At 41.2% G+C, this 25861-nt stretch overlaps 1 protein-coding gene across 1 annotated transcript in view; it reads right to left on the bottom strand.

The window, feature by feature from the left end:
• The window catches only part of ADAMTSL3 (ADAMTS like 3), a 676817-nt gene that overhangs the window by 246792 nt on the left and 404164 nt on the right, over positions 1–25861 (bottom strand). The window contains exon 6 of the mRNA XM_073653131.1: positions 17844–18080. Coding sequence (XP_073509232.1) covers positions 17844–18080 — 237 coding nt within the window. The remainder of the gene's footprint in view (positions 1–17843; positions 18081–25861) is intronic.

The following is a 25861-nucleotide window of genomic DNA, read 5'->3' as shown; positions in this document are numbered from 1 at the left end:
TTATTGCTGCTAATAATGGCTTTATAAGGAATTGATTCACAGGGTGTACTTAATTTTTCACTCACTTCTTCTGCATTTTAAATAAGTAATGACACAGTCTGGTTTGCCATGTGATGTTGTTCATCCGAGGTTGTATTTATCTAAAATTAAGACACTGTAAGCGCCAGATGATTGTTATTACATCTTGTTATGTAAAACTGTATAATTCAAAGAGGTGTATTTAGTTTTCTCATGACTGTATATAAATACCGTATATACATATATATATATAGTGAAACAGATGGTGGTAGTGCCCTTAGAAACCTGTCATTCACACTCTATTTTAGTTCTGGTATTTTTAGAAATATTATCTAAGTCTTCAAAAAATGGATGGAGTATGATTTATATCAAACTAGGGTTTGAGAGCAAGGAATAGAAAAGGTATCCTGAACAAAGAACTGGAAGTATTTGGCAAAGTCATCTGATTCCCATTGATCTTTTTGAAGCTTTTGCCTTCTTTAGCCATTACTGTTTGGATTATTTTTGTTCCCCATCAACTATTGTTATGAATTTCACAGAACACTTTTCGGCTCATGATCTTTATTATATCTGTGTTATTAATATACTGAAATTGTGAAAAACTTAAAATGATGTCATCTGTCCTAAATTTAGTTTATTTTACTTTTTCATCTTGACTGATATCATTTCCACCAATTCTAAGAAATAATTCCAAATTACAGGTTTAGGAGATATGTTGGCCGTGGTTAAATTATTTGATACCAGTCTGAGAGGCTGCAGAACAAGATAACAATCTCTAGCAACTAACACAAGTAGATGGAAAGATATGGATCTGAGTCTGCTGTAAAGGCGATTTAAAGAACAAATGTTCTAGAGGTCCAAAGTGAAAATATAAATGTTTATGGGAGCAATTAAAAGGCTTTTAGACTAGAGAAGATGGATTTTACATCATTTACTGAAAGGTGGAAGTGAAGACAAAACACCTACTAATAATTGAGCTAAATATTTAAAAAATAATGAAATCTAAACATTTTAGTAAAATAATATTTTGAGATAGAAGACTTGGCTCTAAAGCTGAATAGTGTCTGAAAAGTCCCTATGCTTGTACTGGCCGGGAGCCATGAATAATACAAGAGTAAATAGGAGAAAGAATGTTCCTTTTAAAATTTAGAAATGAGCACAAAACGTATAATTAAAATTAACTTCAATCAGTATTCATGACACAATTCTCATAAGACGTACAGTGCCATTATCACCAAATGTTATATATACCTACAGAATTGTGTAACAAGTACTAATGTAAGGCGAGTGACAATGCTACACACTAGCTCATAGGTTCAGGTTTTTTGATTTTTTTTTTAGAATTCATATGTGTTCTCAAAGTTAGGAAACAAATATTAAAAAGTAACTATCACTTTCTAAAACTTTTATATAACAGGCACTGAATAGTGTTGTTGATCGGTGTCGGTCAGGTTCCTGAGACTCCCATCGATAGGTCAAAACACAGTACTCAAGTACACAGCTCCTGCATGAGCTGTGTGCATAGATTGGTGTAGGGGAACAATAGTATATCTATGAGTCTAAACACAGGTCTGTGAGAGTGAATGTATAGACCCATAAACTTAATATTGAGCCCATTCTGTGCGTGCAACTCATGCAGGAGCTGCACACTTCAGAGTGTTGTTTTGACCGATCGGTGGGTCCGTACTGCCACCAATCAACAACACTATTCAAGCTCTGTAATATACACTGCTCAAAAAAAATAAAGGGAACACTCAAATAACACATCCTAGATCTAAAAGAATGAAATATTCTCATTGAATACTTTGTGCTGTACAAAGTTGAATGTGCTGACAACAAAATCACACAAAAATCATCAATGGAAATGTAATTTATTAACCAATGGAAGCCTGGATTTGGAGTCACCCCCAAAATTAAAGTGGAAAAACACACTACAGGCTGATCCAACTTTGATGGAATGTCCTTAAAACAAGTCAAAATGAGGCTCAGTATTGTGTGTGGCCTCCACGTGCCTGTATGACCTCCCTACAACGCCTGGGCATTCTCCTGATGAGGTTGTGGATGGTCTCCTGTGGGATCTCCTCCCAGACCTGGACTAAAGCATCCATCAACTCCAGGACAGTCTGTGGTCCAACGTTGGTGGATGGAGTGAGACATGATGTCCCAGATGTGCTCAATCAGATTCAGGTCTGCGGAACGGGCGGACCAGTCCATAGGTTCAATGCCTTCATCTTGCATGAACTGCTGATACACTCCAGCCACATGAGGTCTAGCATTGTCCTGCATTAGGAGGAACCCAGGGCCAATCGCACCAGCATATGGTCTCACAAGGGGTCTGAGGATCTCATCTCGGTACCTAATGGCAGTCAGGCTACCTCTGGCGAGCACATGGAGGGCTGTGCGGCCCTCCAAAGAAATGCCACCCTACACCATTACTGACCCACTGCCAAACTGGTCATGCTGAAGGATGTTGCAGGCAGCAGATCGCTCTCCACGGCGTCTCCAGACTCTGTCATATCTGTTACATGTGCTCAGTGCAAACCTGCTTTCATCTGTGCCAATTCTGGTGTTCTGTGGCAAATTCCAAGCGTCCTGTACGGTGTTGAGCTGTGAGCACAACCCCCATCTGTGGACATCGGGCCCTCATACCACACTCATGGAGTCGGTTTCTAACAATTTGTGCAGACACAGGCACATTTGTGGCTTGCTGGAGGTCATTTTGCAGAGCTCTGGCAGTGCTCCTCCTGTTCCTCCTTGCACAAAGGCCGAGGTAGCAGTCCTGCTGCTGGGTTGTTGCCCTCCTACGGCCCCCTCCACGTCTCCTGGTGTATTGGTCTGTCTCCTGGTAGCGCCTCCAGCCTCTGGACACTACGCTGACAGACATAACAAACCTTCTTGCCACAGCTCGCATTGATGTGCCATCCTGGATGAGCTGCACTACCTGAGCAACTTCTGTGGGTTGTAGAGTCCGTCTCATGCTACCACGAGTGTGAAAGCATAACCAACATTCAAAAGTGACCAAAACAGCAGCCAGAAAGCATTGGTACTGAGATGTGGTTTGTGGTCCCCACCTGCAGAACCACTCCTTTATTGAGGGTGTCTTGATAATTGCCAATAATTTCCATCTATTGTCTATTCCATTTGCACAACAGCATGTGAAATTGATTGTCAATCAGTGTTGCTTCCTAAGTGGACAGTTTGATTTCACAGAAGTTTGATTTACTTGGAGTTATATTCTGTTGCTTAAGTGTTCCCTTTATTTTTTTAGCAGTGTATATTATATGGACAAAAGTATTGGGACAAACTTCTAAATCAGTAAATTCAGGTTTTTCATTGAGTCCTATTGCCACAGGAATATAAAATCCAGCCCTTAGCCATGCAGTCTACCTCTCCAAACATTTGTGAAAGAATGGGCTGTTCTAAAGTGTTCATTGAATTCAATTGTAGTACTGTAAAAGGAGATGGCATTGTTGTAAGAAGTCAGTTTATGATATTTCTTACCACTTAAATATTCCACAACCAATTTTAATTGGTATTATCCAAAAGTGGAAGCGTTTAGAAGCCATAGTAACTCAGCCAAGAAGTTACAGACCATATAAAGTTACAGAATGGGGCTATGGAGTGCTGAAGCACATGGTGCATAAAAGTTGCTAAAGCTCTGCTGACTCAACTGCAGAGCTCCAAACCTTTTGTTGATTTAACACCAGCATGAAAACTGCACCGGGAACTGTATGACATGGGATTCCATGGCCAAGCAGCTGCATGCAAGCCTTAGGGTACTTTCACATTGCGTTCTATGTCCCCATCGGGGCATACGTCCTAAAATTCCTTGCAAAACGGGGTCTGGACTTATGCTGTGAAGGGGGCCATAGACCGCAATGGTGACGGCAGAGCGAACATGCGCTCTGCCATGCACTTTTTCGGGAGTGTACAACCACAGGAGGCGGACACTCAGACTTAGGCTGCTGCATCTGGGCATTAGATGGAGGGTTGTAAAAGATCCCACCACTGGACCTCTGAGCAATGGAAATGTGTTCTGTGGAGTGTCAAATCACTCTTATCTGGCAGTAATGGACGAGTCTGGGTTTGGTGAATGCTAGAAGAACGTTATCTCTTTACTTGCCTGACTTCATAACGCCTACTGTATGATATGGTGGAGGTGGAATAATACTTTTGGGATTGTTTTTTTTTATGAAGTGGCCTAGGCCCATCAATTTCGGTGAAGAGAAATCTTTAAAGGTCGTTCTAATGTCTTTCATCAAGACTGAACAAATTCATCCACCAGCTTCCTGCTTTCCCTGGGGTTTTGTGATCTCTGAGATTGAAAGTCTGGACTGGCGGCATGGTTGCACCACTGGTCTAAACTAAGTGGGGCACTGAAGCTAGTTGGATCCATCTACTTGGCCAGATTCAGAGCACCATGAGCAGGCTCTAAAGCATAGAGTATGAAAGCGGCACATGCTCCTTACCGGCCACTGATTCTGCAGGGAGGCTGATAACCAAGATAACAAGCTGTAAACTATGAAATTAAAAATTCCTCCATTTTGAGAAAGAAGAGGATTTTTAATAGAAATTAAATTGCAAAGTTGCTTGTTTTCAGAAGTACTACTTTGCAATTTTATCTATTTTAGAATTTAGAGACAATCCCCCTTCAGCATGCCAAGACATTTTGGACAGTAAATGCTTTCAACTTTATGGAAACAGTTTGGAGAAGACCCTTTTCTGTTACAGCAAGTCTGTGCCCCAGTGCATAAAGCAAGATCTAGGAAAACATGGCTTTTTGGGAATAACTAGAAAGGAGATTTGAACTCAGGCCATCTCAGCCAACATCAATGTTTGACCTCACAACTGCTCTTCTGGATGAATGGGCATAGACACACTCCAAAATTTAATCGAAGGACCTTCCCAGAACAGTGGAAGCTATTATATCTGTTATAGCTGCAACATGCGAACAAAATCCATATTAATGACTATGGATTTACAATGGAATATTATAAATGCTCCTAGGTGTAATTTTTCACAATACTTTTATCTATATAGTGTATAGTGTTCTGTATATATAGGGTGAAATAGACATAAAGCTTTCTTAACTGTTTATACTCTTTTATGCCATCATACTGTATACTGTATATGTGTCACCCAGGGGGATGTAGGGGACTCTGTACCCGGGCCTTTTACCTTGCTTAGGATGTCACGGCAGTCGGCTCCCGGGCCCGTACTCTGGGGTCTCTCTTGAAAAAGGGGTTTTTAATGTATGGTTTGTTTCGTGACGCCACCTGTGGTTTCCGGTAATGGTTACCGGCGCTGCTGCAGACCTCTGGGGCGGTTGGTAGGGCAGCTGAGTTGGAACGGCTCCCCACAGGTGGAGCGGGCCCCAGAGCAGTGTAGTATAGATGATGGTGATGCTGGGGCTTGTGGTGTAGGAGAGATGGCGCAGCGGAAATAACTGACGGAGGCAGTGGAGTGCAGTCGTCCGAGTTTACTCACAGTTCTGTTCAAGTTCCTCAGGTACACTGTACGGGTGTCAGCCTCCCGCGTCGCACTGCGTCTACCAGATAAGGGGTCCAGCACTTTCTCAAATATATCAGGAGCGCTTGACGGAACCCCACTTTCTTTATGTTCCTTACTAGACCGACTTCTCGCGCCGGGTCTTCTCCCTCCTGCCATGCGCTTTCCCACACACAGTCCCGATCGGGTGCTCTGAAGTCCCTCTGAGCAACCTGGAGTTCCCGGACCTACTTGATGCCCTTCACGGTGACTAGGGTGAGACTGTGGCAACTGCACCATGGAAGTGCAGAAGCCTCCGGTTTTCCAGCCGAGACCTGGAGTAACACGGCTGGTCCAGGGACCGGTTCCCTTCTTGTGGCCTGATTCCTCTGACACCTGGCAGATTCGGGCGTACGGGTGCCGTCCTGCACTCACTGTACCCCCTGGGATCCCTTCTGTCAATGGAGCCTTCCACCTCTGCTCCCCTCCTGGGCCTCTATTACTAGGCCCCTTACGGAGCAGAGCTCCTAAAGAGACTCTGCTCCCCTCCTCTCCTTGCTACTCACTCTCTGTCCTCTGCACTACTCTCCTGCCACCCTAAGATGGCTTCCCTTATATATACCTATTATGGTGCTCCCCTACTCTACATCCTCCACCCACACCCACTACTGGTTCCCCCTCTCTTTGGTTCCCCCCACTCCAGCCAGGGACAGGGCTCAGCATTAACACAGTGCATCTTGCCCTTCCAGCTGGCCTGGAGTAGTGTAGTGTTGAATGTGGGTGTTGGGGCAGCACTCCCTCCTTACCTTGAGAGAAGGAGACACGACACCTCTGGGTGAGGTGCAGTACCTCTGTGGCGACTGAACCCTCAGGGGCGCCACATATATTTATTGTCCATTTATTTACAAATACACACACCAATGCATTTAAGTCCATTAAACTTTGATAAAAAAAAGCCAGTGAAAAACAATAAATCTGTTGTAATTCACATCATGTGTGCAGTAAAAACAAATTGACCATAAGAGGCTCTCTTGCTATCAGCTTAAAGGGGTTGTCCAGCTTTAAGACACAAGTCTGCAGTCATTCCATGTGACTGAAGACTTGTAAATACTCACAGCGTATGTACTGCGCACTGTGAGGATTCGCTGATGCCGGCGCTGCGAGGGGGCGTGTGACAGCAAGTATGTGATTTGCACAGCACCGACCACAGTTCAACTAGACTTGTCTGGCCTGGCTCAATACACTTGCATTGATTGAGGTCTCACCTGTCTAGTCGGCATGTGACTGAATGTATGAAAATCAAATACTTACGGTCATGTGCCCACTACTCCCGGCATCAGAGAATCCTCACAGCACGCAGGCTGCTTATTTGGAGACTGCGAGACCTACCTTGAGTTAGATTTTATGAATGTGAATTTTCTGAAGCAAAAGATCTAACAAAAATCTCTCACAAGTGTTAATTTTCTTTTAATCATAAGAACAGTAGAGGAAAGTTCCCTTACCAGTAAGTTTTCTCACAGGCTTTTACGAAGGAGAAAAGGTGGAAATGGCTGATCTCTTGGGACACACATAGAAGAACTACCATTCTACTGATCCTTAGATATTTCTCAGGTTTGGTTGCAATATGAGACAAATATGAGACAAAACAGGATCAAAGCAAAGGAGAAGAATAAGGTACAAAAATTTACGTCACGCACAATTCTATATTGTTCTGCTTAGTGTAGAGTGACTGCCGAAAAAATATAAGTTCTGGTTACTGGAAAGGAAAGGGTCAATGTAAAATAACTTTCTTTTCTTATAATATTGTAATGGAGGATTTAAAAATAACTTTTTACCAAGCAGTTCTAGTGTCTCCGTGTCTTGACACTGAACATGTAATGGTTGATCTCCTGAGTACAAAATTATTTTCTTTCTGTTGATTTTTCCAAAAGTCAAACTGAGAAAGAGACAGGAGACATAAAAAAAAGTTTGGAAATTGGGGAAAAAGGAGAGATCAGAACACATAACACATCAAAAGGCGTAAAAATAGTGGAAAAAACCCACAATTCCTAATCCAGATTCTTGTTTAAGGCTTAACGTTTTGCAAACTACAACATTTTCCATTTGACAAATTATCACTTTTACAAAAGAAAACCTTGAAATAGACTTCTTAAATGGGTTTTCATAAAAAATTAATAAGCCATAACTAAACTAGCCTGTACAGGATAGTGGTATAAGTGGTACAAGACTTGGAAACACAAAATATTAATAATCATTTTGTGTTGCAACTCTGATTTAAAGAAATGAACCAAGGAATATGAGCAACCACTGTGTGAAGATCCACAAGAACTTCGGGCCACATCCATTAGAGGGGTCTGTGACCCCGAAAAAGGAACATAAAGACCTAGCAAACTGGACAGAAATAATGTATCACTTTTTCAGTTGAAGCGTATTCAATAGGCTTTAAAGTGAACCAATATAAACTAGGCCACCACCCTTTACTGCCTCTTTTACAGCAGTCTGGCAAGCTGTATACAAGTCCCACACACCCTCTTCATACTTCACTCTGTTCTGCAGAGGGCAGAGCAAAAGACAGTCATGCACATGTGGCGGGAAAGGCCAAACAGAGCCTATGACCCGGAAGTAAAGCTGGCGCATGCTCATTACAGTACTTTGTTCTGCTTTCAGCCAGGCAGAGTGAAGTGCGCCTGCACAGGAGCCTAATTGGGGACACTGATGTGAATGATGTAGGATGTTTCATCCACATGCACTTTAACCCCTTAATGACCGCCGATACGCATTAAAACAGCGGTTGTTAAGGGGCCTTATTCCCTCATCGCCATTTTAAAACAGTGATCAGGAATACGTGTGTAGTGTCCCCAGTGGCCAAAAATCCCACAGATAATAGATGTATATCACTGCTGATACCCTGCGGAATCGTCCCTGACGGGATTTGGAACCAATCGATTAAATACCTTAAATAACGCTGTCAATCGCAACAGAGGTATCTAAGACCATCAGCCCCCTGTGATCGTAATCACGAGTGCCGTGGTACTTCAAAGTCATCTGATGACCCTAGGGTACGATGGCTTGTTAGATCCTGCTATAAGCAGGGTCTAACAGGCAGAATCAGTGAGACACTCATAGGTCTCAGGCACTGCAGTATACGAGTATGACACCAACTATCGAAGTAAAAAATATTCATGTCCCACAGTGGAACTAAGTGAAAAAGTACAAAAAGTTAAATAAAATGTGTAAAAAAAGTTAAAAAAAAAACACACAAACCACTTTTCACCACTAAAAACGCAGCATTTGTGTTAAAACAAAAATAAACAAAAAAAAAGTACAAGTAATTGGTATTGGTACGCCCGGAACGACTCGAGCTATAAAACTGTCACTTTATTTATTTTGTATGGCAAACACTGTAAAAAGATTAATATAAAACACGCCAAAATGTATCTTTTTCATCATAATGACACGCAAAAATATTGAATAAAAAATTATCTAAAGTTCATATGTAACAAAAAATGGAATAAACGAAAACAGCAAGAAGCCCCACAAAAACAAGCCCCAACATGTAGCTCATTTGGAAAAAAAAATAAAAAAGTTACATCTCAGAATATAGCAATAGCAAAAAAATGAATTTTTTGGGGGAAAATATTGTTTTTAGTGTGTAAAAGTAGCACAGCATAAAAAACATTATAAATCTGGTATCACAATAATTGTACTGATCCAAAAAATAAAACGGTCTTATCACTTTTACTTCACAGTGAACCGCAAAAAATATAAAATAAAACCAATAAATGAATGTCTGGTTTTTGCTCATTCTGCGTCTGAAAAATCTGAATAAAAAGAGAACATAAAACGTTGTATTCCCCACAATGGTACCAGAAAAATCTTCAACTCGTCGCGCAAAAAATAAGCCCTCATACAGCTCTGTTTGCCAAAAAATAAAAAAGTTAAAGCTCTCAGAATATGGCGATGAAAAACATATTTTTTTTATAAAAAAGCATTTTTAGTGTGTGATCGTAGCAAAACATAAAAAACAACAAAATAAATCTGGTTTTGCTGACCCAAAGAATAAAGTTGTCTTATCACTAATACCACATGGTGAACTTCTTAAAAATAAGAACTACTCTTGTACTCTTGTACTGTTGTCTATTTGTTTTTTCTACCTACCAAAAATTGGAATAAGGCTAGGTTCACATTTATCCTGTGCTCTCCACTGAGCACTTACATCAGGGTTTCTGTGTAAATGCCAAAAACCGCGGTTTAGATAAAATCCCAAATAGAGCGGCTCACTTTAGTGAGGCAGATGAAGTCACTTTGGACTCCATCTGGTCTCTGTTCCAGCACTGTCCAATCATTTTAGGCTTCTTTTTAGTGAACGAATGTGGTCGATCACAGTTCTATGAACCCCTAAAAAAGATTTATACCATCGGAATAGACAACAAATTGAGTCCAAAACTCTCCATTTTCCTCGTTATAGTGAGTGGTTCTGTCGAGATTTCGTTTGAATCACCTTTTTGTGTGATTTACACGGAAACCCAGACGTAAGTTCTCAGTGTACAACACAATACTGTGATCCCAGCCTTATATTGAAAGCGATCAAAAATGTTATGTACCCCAAAATGTTACCAATAAAAACTCTATTTACCCCGCGCATAAAACCAGCCCCCACTCAGGTCCGTCATCTATCACTATATAGGGGGTTCTCACATTACTGGTAGAACAAAGGCTCTGGAAAAGCGACACAATTCCAACTCCCTGAAATAAAATCCAGTGAAGTGAAATCTGCTCTCCAAAATCCATATATACCTCTCCATCCGAGCCCCACACGTTATAACATTTAGCTAAACTTTTAACCCTTTTAACATCCTAATAAAATAAAATGACATCTGAAAAATTATGCAGATGTAAAGTAGACATATGAGAAATGTTATTTATGAAAGGGAATCTGTCACCACTTTGGAGATATCAGACCTCTACTATGACCATACAGGGTATAGAAAAGTAAATCTATACATACCTGTATGGCCCATAGTCGAGGTTAGATTGCAGAGAAAGTGTTTTAATCAATTCTGTTTTGCACAAGCTTGGTGTCTGGGGACGCCAAGAAATCCCCGCCTATCTGTTTATTATTCCCCGAAATCCCTGCCTATATGCTTATTTTATCATATCCCCCCCTCCCCTGCACGTCACAGGGCCCTGTGATGTGCACTGTGCTTCCTGACTTCCCGGGCTCACATAGAGTGCGCTTGGCTTCATCCCGGCCCCGTGAAAATGACTCCCCGGCGCCTGCGCAATAGAAACCTGCAGCACAGAGCACGGAGAGACGGGGCCGGGAGGAAGCAAAGTGCGCTCTATGTGAGCCCGGGAAGTCAGGGAGCACAGTGCACATCACAGTGCCCTGCGACGTGCAGGGGAGGGTTATTACCACATAAAGTGACACTTGTCATATTTCAAAAATTGTGCTTGGTCATTAAGGTCAAAATTGGATAAAGTCACTAATAGGTTTATAAAATTAAAGCGCAAGTACCCCTTTTGATGAACCTAAAATGATTACAAACTGAAATGAGGAGTGCTGTAACTACAGGTTATTTGTCTGACAACTAGACAACTCTTTAAAGGGAACTTGTCAGCTTGTTCATGTAGCCCAAGCCAAGGGCAGCATGAATCGGAGACCATCTCCTACATTCTAAACAGCTTTGATTTACTCTGAAATGTTTCTCATACACACATAGGGAGAGACCTGTCAGTCTAGTTGAGCGAGCCGAGAAAAGACATCAGGGTCCTCCCTCGTGGACTAGTCACTGGCCGCGCTTTGAACTATGCATTTCTCTGAAATGCACATATTTTACATTAAAACATAAATGTTCAGAAATACAGGAGCCGGACTCTGATTCCTGCTGGTTCCTGCAGCCTAAATCTCATGACAGTATCCCTTTTAAAAAATCAGCCATGGTGATTAGCTAAAAATGTAAGTGGCAGCATTACCTACTGTCTCCTTCCCCATCACTCTATTGACTGTAAGCCCCCACGGGCAGGGTCCTCTCCCCTCTGTACCAGTCTGTCACTGTTAGTTTGTTCATTGTAATGTATGTTTCTATTTTGTATGTCCCTTTTCACATATAGAGCACCATAGAATCAATGGTGATCTAAAAATAATTAATTATAATTATATAATGATTTTGCCACCAGCTTCTCATAGACATACAGTATAGGGCAGCAGCTGGGGATCAGTTCAGTATTCATAGTAGAAGTACATTAGGTAAATGTTGCCTGTTTAGTTCCCATAAACGAACTTGCACTTTTAATTGTGCTGTTTGTTATCGTAAATGTAAAGTTTAGAACAAGTAACTGCAATAAAAGCATTGGATATTAGGGGAATAAACAAAAAACAATCTCATGTGTACTAATAAAAAACTACGCTCCTTCAGGCCATGTCAGATTTGGTGCTTTCTTTGGACACCGTCCTATAAACAGGATTAAACAACAACAGTATTTATATGAAAAGCAATTTACAATTGAACACCTATTTTATGATGTCGTCACAACTAATGTCTCGCCAAGAACGTCTCCCAAGACAATGATTTGTGGCCTGCAGATAGTGATGAAATGTGAGTCCACGTCAGCAGAATGATATGTTTGTTTAGATGACTTGGTGTAAGAGTCTAAACACCTGCCAAACCATTTGTACTTCCTGCCAAAAAAGTGTCACAACTTCTGCATAAAGGATTCAGTAGTATGTGTTACATATAAACTGCGCTGATCTCCCCTTTGAATATAACGACATCTTCTGAAGAATATCCCAAATACACCATAAGGTATGATCTCAAAATATTATCGAAATCCAGAATCTTTTATTTCTTGTTTTCCTCTTTGACACAATATACTACTTTCTCATCTGGTGGCACTGTGCAGGTACAACACAGCCCTGGTTAGGAAAGGTATTGGGCAGCGAAAGTGCAAGTGGGGCCTCTTCCCATTTGTTGGGTGGTGATCCCAGTGGTTAGATCCTAATCAGTAAGTTACTGCATATCTGTGAGATTTCCCATAGCATCATACAATCTGAAACCTCTTTAAAGGGAATCTATTAGCAGGTTTTTGCTAATATATCAGGGATTGATATAACCACTTTATATGTACAGTATAACAATTATTTTAAAGGGGTTAGTAACAATGGAAATCAAAAGTATCTTGGAATGACAAAAAGGAATCTTTCAGCAAGTAACAGTAAAGTTCTTTTAAAAAATGTGATGCACCCAGTCGTGGGAGCCACCATGTAAGTTCTCTTTCTATCTATATGCCCCGAGAGGGGGTTCTTCCCGCTACACCGCAAGTCTCTTTTGGATATATTCAATCAAGTCCCGTTGAGCCTCCCATGCACCAGCTGGCCCCCTCCCAACCTGTAGTCCTAATCCCAGCTGTCCCCGGTCCGTAGTTGGAAGCTGGAGGTAACGACCCTGCTCACTCGCGCTGTTCCTCCGCTATCACCGGCACGCCTCTCCTGTCGCCGTCTCCTCTCAGCTCTTCTCGGCTTGACCGTTGACGGTAGTCTCTCCAACTTGGGGCAGGTGGGTCCAGACCTCGGCTCTTGATAGGCGATGTCGGGTTCCGGAAGCTTAATCAGCGCAGAGCGCGGGTTCTGATCCTGACCAGCGTAGGTTGAACTCGCAGTTCTTCTGCGAGGGGTCAGGACTTTGTCAGGCCTAGTGCGGCACACGAGTGGCGCAGGTTTCCCGCTGAGGCCTACCACACTAGGCTCCGCGCCGCCTCTAGAACACGTCTGCTCTAGTCTTCTGCTTGGCACCAAATCTGCCTGTGGTTTGGTGCACAAGGCTTTTATACCCAGGAAGTCCTTCCTGTGGGTCACCTGATCAGGTCCAGCACTTGAAATTATTCCCTTTGCAGATCTTCCAGAACCATCTGGTTCCGCTTGATTTCGTCTGGCCGGCAGATGGCAGTCTTTCCTCACTAATGGCACATCCTACAAGAGTTCTTATTCCAGGGATGTGTCACTGTGTGCTGTAGTTTCAATACAATCACTGTTTTATCAGCAGGAGATTAACACTGCCAGGACTACAGCTCATGCACAGCCCAGTCAGGCTAATCTGTGTAACCCCGCCCCCAGCACTGATTGGCAGCTTGCTGACAGTGTACACAGGAAGCTGCCAGAAGTCTTAGCTCTGCTACATTTGCATTAGACAAAACAGGTATTCTATGAAAACTACATCAAGCAGCCCAGTAAGCGATACATCCCTGGAATCAGGCTTTCTTGCCCTATGTTATGCTACTCTCAAATTATATAGCAAAAATCTGCTGATCAATTCCGTTTAAGGCCCAGGTCAGGTGGCTGCATGAAAAATTGGGTCAGTTAAAACCACAAATTTTGGATATGATTGGCCCTGAGTGCAGCGTTCCGTGCACTTGTCCACATCACAGGGGCAGGATCTGTCTTCCATTACATGTATTTTTGTGGTCCATAAAATAGACCAGAATAGTGCACGCTGTGATTATTTTCCATGTATACCATCGGTCCGTGTGTAAAAGCGCCCGTGTGCACTAGCCCATTGACTACAATTGGTTCATGTGCATTTCATCCTGCACAAAGACAGCACATGGACTGAAAACTCTCTCGTGTGAACGAGCCCTAATATTTCTTATCTTATTTGATGATAGTATCTATTTGGGTGACAGTATAAAATTCACACAAAACCAAACGACAGAACATGAAAAACGTAGACATGTAGTTTGCTAATGACAATACTGTATATGTTGCAAAATGCCTTAAGCTGCTTTGATTTACGGTATAAAACTGAACAGAACATTCCGCCAGTTTCAAAGGTTAACAACAGCCAAATATACTAACACAAAAGCGATTAACTGAAAACCACAGTAAAAAAAAAAGTTTGGGAAGTTTTAAAATTAAGACAAATGTTTACACATTTCCAAGTGATTCTAATCCATTAAGTTTTCTGTTTAGCTAAAATCATATAAATAGAAAAGCGTAAGAAAAAGAGTTTACTGAGCCAATAAACAATACACAGTGTTACTGCTCAAAGGTTAAGCAGCACCAGCTTACATGTTGGGTTATAACTCATATTACAAAAAGTGTTGTTTAGCGCTTCAGCTAATGCACGAAAAATCTTTTAGACCTTCATAAATAAAATACATCTGCAGTATTACTAAAATGTATCTGTTTATTTCATTGTTTAAATGCCAATTCATTTTAACTAAAGAAACCCAATTTACATGGTTTCCATAAATATTTCAAAATTGGAATATTTAATTTAGCAATATGGTACATTCAGCAATCCCTCTGCTTGGTCTGAAAAAAATTACCCTTACTGAGTACCACATTTTTAATCTTGATTTCTTTTAGTGCTTCTTAAAGCCCTAAAGTTGCCACTTGAAATGACTTTAGTTTTGTGCCATGTCTGTAATCTGCTTTTTTTCAACAACATTAAACAACTGAATGAACATCCTCCGAACCCGGTGATTCCATAATTTTTGCCAGGGGTTGTATAAGGAACATAAAAAGATGGAAAATAAAGGAAGGAAAAAAGGAAGGGGTAAAGGGTACAAGGAAAAGGGGCAGAAAGAAGGGAAAAAGGAAAAAAAGGAAAACCAAGGAGGCTTTATAACAAACAACGTTATGACGAATAAACAAACCTAGTAAGAATATATAATTTCTGGTTAAGCAATAAAAGCAGTAATGAACTAATCATGTTGAAAATAAGGAATTCCAGAGGGATCATCTTTCCATGGATTTTTTTTGTCATTGGTCTTAACTGCAAGGACCAGTTCACACAAGCTACTAGACGATACTCTCTCAGTAATATTTTTGATAGATGGGACCTCCATTGTTTTCCATTTGACTCCTATCAGAATTTTAGTAACAGCAAAAATGTGAAAAGCTATGTATCTAATATCAGGTGTTATATTATCAGCATGGAGAGAAAGGAGTGCTAGATGAGGTGAAAGGGTGATCTAATCTTTCTTAAGATTATTCACTAAGATAGGTTTTATTTTGGGACATGACCAAAACGTGTGTCAAATTTCCCTTTTTACCGCAATTCCTCCAGCAAAGGTCAGATTGGCCTGGGAAAGCTTTACCTAGTTTATCAGGAGTGAAGTACCAACGGGAGAGGATTCTGAAAATTTTTTCGTGGAGGTTAGCATTTATATTTGACTTACACATATAATGAATTACTTTTTCCCAATTTTCTAGTGAAAAAATTTGATTTATTTCATCCTTCCATTTTAATATGGGTATAGATTTCTCAAAGGAGACGTCATTCTTAAATAACACGTATATGTACTTTGTGTTCCAAATAAGTACGTTACTTATTGGAACACAATAAGTGTCCAGCAAGTTAACAATAGCTCTAGGTAAAACTATAGGAAGAGTAAGGTTGTTTCTTATATATTTCCATATATCAACTAAGTTTAATAATTCCTCGTTTGGAAGGTTATGTGAAATTTTTAAGGATTGAAAATTCACTAAAGAATTACCCTCAGATCGTTTAATGAGAAAAGAACAGTCCCTAATTCCCAGTTTTTCCCATTTTTGTTCGGTAAAATTGGGAATGACTAGTGGAAAGAAAGATATTGGGATTTTTTTCAAGTGGAGGTAAGTTTAAACAACTCCTTCCAGGATGAAATTGCAGCATCTAAAGTTGGGTGTTTAAGGGCAGGGAGTGAAGAAACTAATAAGTGGGCCAAGATTAGAGTAGACAAAGATGAGTCTGGAAATGAGTTTCTCTCTATGTTTACCCATCACGGTTTATTATTATGAATGAACCAGTTCCTCCTTTAGAGAATGATATTCGTGTCGTGGGGTTATTTTTTAAGGAAAGATAATTTGTTTTATGCCCTCTTCGGATTATTTGGCAATGTAGACCTATCATACATACGTATGCGCACTTTTTGGACACCTACTAAAACAGTTACACTCATCATTGGAACACCCATAAAATAAAAGAGTAGGTGATAAAAAAATTAAAATTGGGCCCCAATCAATCATGAAAAGAGGGTACTGAGTCCACAGTGTGAATAGAGCAGTAGTCATGTAAGCTCACTGCCACGCTATTAAATGCCTATAAGACGGACGAGGAGAGCCGTACCCCGCTATCTCTGCCGATTCCTTAGGCATTGAATAGAGGGGTACTGTGTTTGCTTGACCACTGCTTCATTCATGTAGGGAGACAGATGGATAGGTGAGAAGTGATACATGTTTTTCAAGCTCTACAAATCCACATCCAAAGCCTGCGATGGCAGATAACAGCAGTTGACATGTCAAGTCTGACATTGCCAAAATCCAATTTTCCATTGAGTCCACATTGGCAGCCTACTGGAAACCCCTATATATGTAGCACACAGGATACACCTTTCAATTGCCAAATATAATTCAGAATCCAGTATGTAACGAATCCCTGCATTATTACATCACTGAATTCTAATATTTCTCCTTTCTATAACTATAGGAACCTTCTCTTCTTCTAGCTTCTATCATCTATAAAGTCAGCCAGTGAAATAAAACACATAATTTATTTTCCATCTTAGATTAATGAATATATATAGTATATTACATCTCCCAGAATCGTTATGCTGCGTCTTCGCTCACCAATGCATACCACCATTCTACAACTTAAGATTCAATTAAAGAGAAATCGTTTTGATTGAAATTGAGAAGAAATTTGTCATTTTTTCCACTCTGAATAAAAAGAAAAAATCCTTGATGTCAGGGAGATGATTGAGAACTGCTTTTTCAAGCGGTGTCAGTTTTATGGTCCATTTAATTGGCTGATATCACCAAACTCATGTATTTTCTAACAAAGTTACACCAGACACGTTCGCCAGGAGTGGGATGGAAACCCCCCTTAACTGCGTTTTTTTTATGGCCATTGCAAAGTATATGAGATAATTAGTAAGAAATGGAGCAGAAACAAAAGTAAAATACCCTTATTCCAAATATATTTAAACCTTTCAGCTAATTATTAACTTATAATAACATTTTTAATGCTGCATTATAGTGTGAGTCACAGTCAGCTGCATGGTGCCTCTGTGTGGCGCTATATTCTTCCCATAATACAGCATGCAATGAGAATCCGGGGCATATAGCAGTACAGTATGGGCTCAAACATTTGTATTGATGTCATATTACAGCACTATTAGAAACATGTGCATAAGGGTTAAAATAAAAAATTAAAAAAAACGAGAAAAAGTTGTAAAACTACAATACATTGCTGAACATAATGACCTGAATTTATTATTTGAATGAATGATAAATTTATGTTGTTTTCTAGCTATATCATTACCACTGATGTACTGTATATATGTAATTTACTACTTACCTGACATATGCCACTGATACACATGTCCGGAGACTCTGTGTTACAACGTGTGCCATCAAGGACTTTAGGAGCAAGCTCCACAATTAGGTTCTTTCCCACAGCTTGACACTTGAGTGCGCAGGGAGCAGTGGCATCATTGTAGACTGGTTGCCACTCATAATACTGCCCTTGATACTTGACATCATTGTGTGCGGAGCATTGCTGAGCCCTGAAGTCTCCGACATCAGAAGGACAGTCCTGTGGGAACATTAAAAAATATAACTTCAACAAGTAGAAGAGCGATGTCTCAGAGTAACAAATCAATCATGTCTGAACAGCCAGCTAAAAATGTTATGCAGCAAGGAATATCTTCTGTGGTGCTCACCTAAATATAGGAGACACATGATTCTGAGTCCAAAAGAAGTATAAGGGGCACTTACCAACTGATGCATATAAATTAGTTACCGTATATTTGCGGATATACAGTACAGACCAAAAGTTTGGACACACCTTCTCATTTAAAGATTTTTCTGTATTTTCATGACTATGAAAATTGTACATTCACACTGAAGGCATCAAAACTATGAATTAACACATGTGGAATTATATACTTAACAAAAAAGTGTGAAATAACTGAAAATATGTCTGATATTCTAGGTTCTTCAATGTAGCCACCTTTTGCTTTGATGACTGCTTTGCACACTCTTGGCATTCTCTTGATGAGCTTCAAGAGGTAGTCAATGGTTTTCACTTCACAGGTGTGCCCTTGTCAGGTTTAATAAGTGGGATTTCTTGCCTTATAAATGGGGTTGGGACCATCAGTTGTGTTGTGCAGAAGTCAGGTGGATACACAGCTGATAGTCCTACTGAATAGACTGTTAGAATTTGTATTATGGCAAGAAAAAAGCAGCTAAGTAAAGAAAAACGAGTGGCCATCATTACTTTAAGAAATGAAGGTCAGTCAGTCCGAAAAATTGGGAAAACTTTGAAAGTGTCCCCAAGTGCAGTTGCAAAAACCATCAAGCGCTACAAAGAAACTGGCTCACATGAGGACTGCACCAGGAAAGGAAGACCAAGAATCACCTCTGCTTCTGAGGATAAGTTTATCCGAGTCACCAGCCTCAGAAATCGCAGGTTAACAGCAGCTCAGATTAGAGACCAGGTCAATGCCACACAGAGTTCTAGCAGCAGACACATCTCTTCAACAACTGTTAAGAGGAGACTTTGTGCAGCAGGCCTTCATGGTAAAATAGCTGCTAGAAAACAACTGCTAAGGACAGGCAACAAGCAGAAGAGACTTGTTTGGGCTAAAGAACACAAGGAATGGACATTAGACCAGTGGAAATCTGTGCTTTGGTCTGATGAGTCCAAATTTGAGATCTTTGGTTCCAACCACCGTGTCTTTGTGTGACGCAGAAAAGGTGAACGGATGGACTCTACATGCCTGGTTCCCACCGTGAAGCATGGAGGAGGAGGTGTGATGGTGTGGGGGTGCTTTACTAGTGACACTGTTGAGAATTTATTCAAAATTGAAGGCATACTGAACCAGCATGGCTACCACAGCATCTTGAAGAGGCATGCTATTCCATCCGGTTTGCGTTTAGTTATTTAGTTATTTTTCGACAGGACTATGACCCTAAACACACCTCCAGGCTGTGTAAGGGCTATTTGACCAAGGAGGAGAGTGATGGGGTGCTACGCCAGATGACCTGGCCTCCACAGTCACCAGACCTGAACCCAATCGAGGTGGTTTGGGGTGAGCTGGACCACAGAGTGACGGCAAAAGGGCCAACAAGTGCTAAGTATCTCTGGGAACTCCTTCAGGATTGTTGGAAGACCATTTCCGGTGACTACCTCTTTAAGCTCATCAAGAGAATGCCAAGAGTGTGCAAAGCAGTCATCAAAGTAAAAGGTGGCTACTTTGAAGAACCTAGAATATAAGACATATTTTCAGTTGTTTCACACTTTTTTGTTAAGTATATAATTCCACATGTGTTAATTCATAGTTTTGATGCCTTCAGTGTGAATGTACAATTTTCATAGTCATGAAAATACAGAAAAATCTTTAAATGAGAAGGTGTGTCCAAACTTTAAGTCTGTACTGTACATCATACCAGGAATTACAGGAATAGTTTGGCTAACAGCAATTTTGCGTGTATCTCAAACTTCCTCTGAGCCAGAGGAAGCGCAAGATACATGCGAAACCGCTGTTACCCAAACGATTCTTATAATTCCTGGTAGGAGTATAAAGCTAATTTATATGCATCAGGCGGTGAGTGTCCCTTATACGTCTTTTGGATTTGGAATTAAAAAATGTAACCAAAGGAAAAAAAAGTGTGGAAAGAATTATAACTTTTATGCTCTGTTCATATTAACATCATGAGGATAGGACTCCACTATTTCCGTTAGATCTAAGATTTTAAATGACACACGCTTGCCCACTGATTCATTCAAACAGTGGGCAAGTGACATTCTTGTGATCAGTAGGTCCCCTAGCAGGGGCACCTTTATTGATCAGACACTTAAGACTTACTCTGTTGATAGGTGATAAGCTTTGATTATGGGAACATCCTTTAAAGGGGTCCTATCTACTCAAGTAGGAGCGCACCACTTCACAGCCTCCTGGCTTCATAATTGCTAGGTGGCGGTGCATTCTTGCTTGATTGACATTTTGGACCAGGAGCATTGCTGCCTGAACTGAGCGCTCTCCACTGGCTGGAAGTAAAGGCAGTTTTGCCTCGGCAGCATTGGAGGAGCACAGTGGCACTGAAGCTGGACTGGATTGTGAGCTAACAGCATGTTCCAGCGAACCTGGCTGGCTTCAAAGGAGTGCCTACAAACCCGTGGATGTTCGGGTTCATCAGGTTCGGCCGAACTTTAGTTCAATGTTCAGTTCGGGTACCAAAACTCTACACGGACTTAAACCAAAACCCGAACCCCATAGAAGTCAATGAGGACCCAAACTTTGGTGCTGTAAAATGATCTAAGTAAGGGCTAGGGGGCTGCCAAAGGAAGCAGAGTCTCTCTCTCCTCCTGACACTCCGAACACTAAAACAGAATTCCAGGAGAAGTCAGTATTTGGAGTTTAGCACCAGACACTTGACAGTTCGGATTCGCTCATCTCTACCTACAAGCTCTCTTCTGCTCTTCTGCTAGGTGATGAAGTGTGGTTTAAACGTACCACAGAACTGCCCATGCCACTGCTGCAGCCATCTTGGTTGTACAAGGACAAAAATACCAGTCTCAGCAGAAAAGGCAATATGAAGCAAAGGGAGACCACCAACACGAGTGATTAGACATGCCGAATGTATAGACAATTTTCAGTGCCAGGGAGCAGAACAGCCTTAATATTACCGAAGATTTCCATTTTGTGATATTAGAAGAATAAATGGATTAATTTAAAAGAAAATCAAAATGGCAGCTATGATTTTACCTAACAAACTAGTAAGAAAATATCCATGTTTCTAAAATATTGTCAAAGAACACTCTACAGTATATTACTTTAGGGCCGGATTCGATTTCACATTCTATTAACGATTCCAAGGAAAGTGGTTGAAAAACAAGGGCCTACCCTTTAAATAAATGAAGAGCAACGCCGAGCAAAAACAAGAGCTGCATGCACATCAGCGGAACGCGCTGGATTTAGAAATCTGTATGACATTGGCCTTTCAGTAAGGTTAACATCTCATAACAGGACCAGAGTGAAAGATGTGCAATAAGACCGCGCTGTTTGACTATTCAATAAATGTGCTAACATCTGGATTAAATAGTCTTTATTATTCTTGTAACTGAGAATCACGAATGGACCGGTCTTTGCCTCACTTGTAGCTGGTAATTTTAGTGGCCTCCTGACATTATATAGTTATAGCATCATGACCAGTGTAAGATTTAATCCTCACTAGCTGCTCTTAATAAAATGACACCTGTAAAAACTAATTGAACAGCGAAGACATTATAAAACGCTTTTATTATTTTTGTCACTGGAGGATCCTGGATCTTATCTTTAAACATCACACTATACCGTCGACTTTGCCTTTCGGACCATGATTATTATAACTGCTGACTAAATCTTTTAGTTATTTAGTTAATGATTATTTTAATAGAGGAAAATAGGCAGGAAAAATCCAAAATGTCAGATTCCCCTCTCCCCAAACTCCCCAAAATATCAGTGGTTTTCCCAACAAATATCTAATATCTATCCCCACTTCCATCTATATCTTAACAAATAAATATTGGTGAAGAGCTCAAAGTTTAGGTTCAGATCACATTATGTTGATGTCTACTTGTTACATTCCCATAGACCATGATTACCCAAACATAAGCCAAACATATGGTTGGTAAGCGCACAGCGTTATGCCTTTGAATTAGCTGTATTGAAATATACATATACAAAAAACAATTCGATACCATGCGGTTTACCAGCTTTTTTTAAATAAGAGTTAATATCGGTCCATATAGGCATACTGTTAGAACCTTGCTGTTAGGTTTTTTTTCCTTTGCTGGTCACATGACCTTGTTGGCCTATTTAGTCCTGCTCCGCCCTTCTGGCTTTGCTGGACTTCATTGTATATCTACTTTCTAGCTAGCCTGTGCTCTGTATCTAACTCTGTTAGTTTGCTTGGTCTACGGACCTCTATGTTCTATCTATTTTGTTTGTTCGTCTGTCTGCTACTATTTCTGTTAGGAGGTGTCCCATATTCCTCCCAGTCCTTAGTACTTGTAGGGATTCCCTCCCCACATCTATAGGTCTTCGTACAGACTAGATTAGGACTTTAGCAGGTCTGATCGCAGGATCAGGTTCCCTGTTACATCGTAGGGATTCAGCTGAGTCTCATAGTAGGGACAGATCTCCTCTCTTTCCTTAGCTTTGGTAGCAGAACATAACAGTAAGTCCAGCCTTTAATCAAATGACCAGATTTTCCGCAGTAGAAACACAAGCCTTGCGAAAAACGACGGTCTTTTTCTTGAGAGCGGGGTGCCACCGATCCAATCTCCATCGGATCACCACTGTTAGTACACACATTATGATAACCAGAAACTGACATAGCAGAGGATTTGCTCTCATTAACCCTAGCACGCAGTCTTCTATCCACCCGTATAGCTAATTGCATAGCCTGTTGCAAATCTTCAGGTGTAGGATAAGCAATTAGCAGGTCTTTAACCCTTTCACTGAGCCCAGCAAGAAATAGACTTTTCAGAGCAGAATCGTTCCACCCTGTTTGAGTGGACCAACGACGAAAATGTGTACAATATTTTTCCACATTACCCGATCCTTGTTTTAGACGTCTCAACTCAGTCTCAGCTGATGCGACACGGTCAGGATCATCATATAATAGTCCCAAAGCAGAAAAAAAACTATCCACTGATCTGAAGCATGAATCACTAGGTTGCAAAGAAAAGGCCCACTCCTGAGGCTCTTTGCGCAAAAGTGACATTATGAACCCTACGCGCTGGGATTCATCCCCAGAGGACTTAGGTCTCAAACGAAAATACAATAAGCAAGCATTTTTAAATGAAAAAAATTCTCGGTGTTCACCAAAAAACAAATCCGGCAAACATACCTTAGGCTCCAAGAAATGTGCTCCAGGACAGTTACTCACGTGCTGACGGAGCTCGGCCACCTCCAGAGAGAGTCCCTGCAGGCGATGAGCCAAATCCTGAACCGACACCATGATGGAACAGAAAAAATCTTTCCTTAGAGAATTTGCTGGCTGGACTTACTGTTAAAAAAAGCTGTTGTGTCGGATGGTGACGCCTCTGCCTCTGTTCCTCCGGTGGTGGAGGACGGGGAATATGAAATTTCTCGCATCCTTGACTCTAGACGGTATAGAGGTAGTTTGCAGTATCTTGTGGCCTGGAAAGGTTTCGGACCCGAGGATAACTCTTGGGTGAGGTCAGATGATGTTTCCGCGTCCAGACTTATCAGAGCGTTTCACAGGAGATTTCCTGATAAGCCTGGTCCTAGGGGATCCGGAGGATCCTCTTAGAAGGGGGGGTACTGTTAGAACCTTGCTGTTAGGTTTTTTTTCCTTTGCTGGTCACATGACCTTGTTGGCCTATTTAGTCCTGCTCCGCCCTTCTGGCTTTGCTGGACTTCATTGTATATCTACTTTCTAGCTAGCCTGTGCTCTGTATCTAACTCTGTTAGTTTGCTTGGTCTACGGACCTCTATGTTCTATCTATTTTGTTTGTTCGTCTGTCTGCTACTATTTCTGTTAGGAGGTGTCCCATATTCCTCCCAGTCCTTAGTACTTGTAGGGATTCCCTCCCCACATCTATAGGTCTTCGTACAGACTAGATTAGGACTTTAGCAGGTCTGATCGCAGGATCAGGTTCCCTGTTACATCGTAGGGATTCAGCTGAGTCTCATAGTAGGGACAGATCTCCTCTCTTTCCTTAGCTTTGGTAGCAGAACATAACACATACAGTGTTATACATCTGGAGAATACACTCTGCAAAACTAATAGTTCAGCCAAATATAATACCCGAACCTGATATTTAGCTATAGCCTAGGATAAATTAATGATTTTAATTTAGTAATTTCTTAACACTTAAAGGTTTTTTTTTATCTTATGGCTAAGAAGAGAATACTCCATCCTTGCTTTGACCACAGGTGAAGAAGTTATGGAAATACCAGAAAGCGACTGATCTACTTTGTTTATGTATCGGCTAATGAAATGAATGGATGTTATTGGAAATCAACTGCTCTTGGCTCTTTCCAGAGCTCCACCTCCAGTGATTGGAACCTAGATGGAGTTATTCCCATCTTAGCCACAGCAGGCCAAAATGGGAATAACCTTTAACAGAAATCTTTACCCGGGATGTGAAGATTAACAATTATTACTTATCAAGATTATTCTAACACAGAAGATTTAGACAATCTAATCTACCTCTACCTGATACTGCTCCAAGCTGCTACTAGTATGTCTGTAATAGTGAAAATATACTGAAGGAGAGTGGTGGACTGAAGAAGATGCCGTGGTAACATAGGGGTTAATTGTGTGGCAAGGTATGTTTTAATATGTGTGCTGTGTATGTTAAGATTTGTATGATAAAAGTGTGCTATGTTTTATCCCTATGGACGTTATTGTATGCCAGTTCTCCTACAGGCTCTGCCTAAGGTCGTCCCTGGGAATGCGGGAGGTCTGTCCACTAGGGGAACCATACAGTAGATAGGGACATAGTTTGCACTACAATGCACAGGACACTAGATAGTTAACACAGGGATTAGCTCACCAGTTGGGAGGGGTTGAGAGGAGTTTACAGAAAAGGTTTTCCGGGTTGCAGTCAGTCAGGGAGTGGAGTCCATGGCACACAAACACACTAGAGTTGAGAGTCCATGACTCATACTGCACAGGACAAGTGTATGTCCTGTAAAAGAGAGTGGAGTGGATTCTGTCGCCAGGTGGCACCACTCACTTGTTGAGGATGACGTGAAATACCCACTTTAGTTCCATATCCTCTGGTACTCGTAGTTCTATCCGTACTGGGTGATGAGAAGTTAACTTTTCTATGTTTGCATCCCTCTATGTGGCCTGGTTGGGGCTGCAGGCTATTTGAGCTCCTGAAAGCCTGCTGTCCACTGCCAGTTATAATTTAACTTGCTCCAAGAGACCTTCTCAGTAGCCTGCTTTGACTGCCTGTAGACATTCCCGGTTTTGACAACAGCTCGTTTTTGACTACTCTGCTGCATTGCAATTTTGTCCTTATACTGACCTCCTGGTTCTGACCCGAGTACCAGACTATTCTACTTGTCAAAACTAAACCACAGCTGACTCCGTGGCTCCAGCCTAGGGGTCCCTGTTAAGTCCCGATCCCTGTATAGGGGTTAAAGGGTGAAAGCCAGGGTGACCCTTGAGATCTGGAGAACGGAGTAGTCCTCCCTCTGAAGACGTCCTGGGTGGTTGACGCTGAGGGAGAGATGAATGCAGCGCAGGCAATCTGCTTATATCTCTGCCACTGCAGTAGCCTCTGTGAAAGAAGATATCGTCAGGGGCGGAGACGGAAGCAGTGAGTGACACCAGCACCGCCCCAAACCT

Source organism: Phyllobates terribilis, unplaced genomic scaffold, assembly GCF_046119375.1.
Source record: "Phyllobates terribilis strain yellow unplaced genomic scaffold, ASM4611937v1 Scaffold_11__3_contigs__length_659146591, whole genome shotgun sequence".
Classification (NCBI taxonomy): Eukaryota; Metazoa; Chordata; class Amphibia; order Anura; family Dendrobatidae; genus Phyllobates; species Phyllobates terribilis.
Note: the sequence above shows the minus strand (reverse complement) of the source record. Positions and strands in the feature narration are given on the sequence as shown.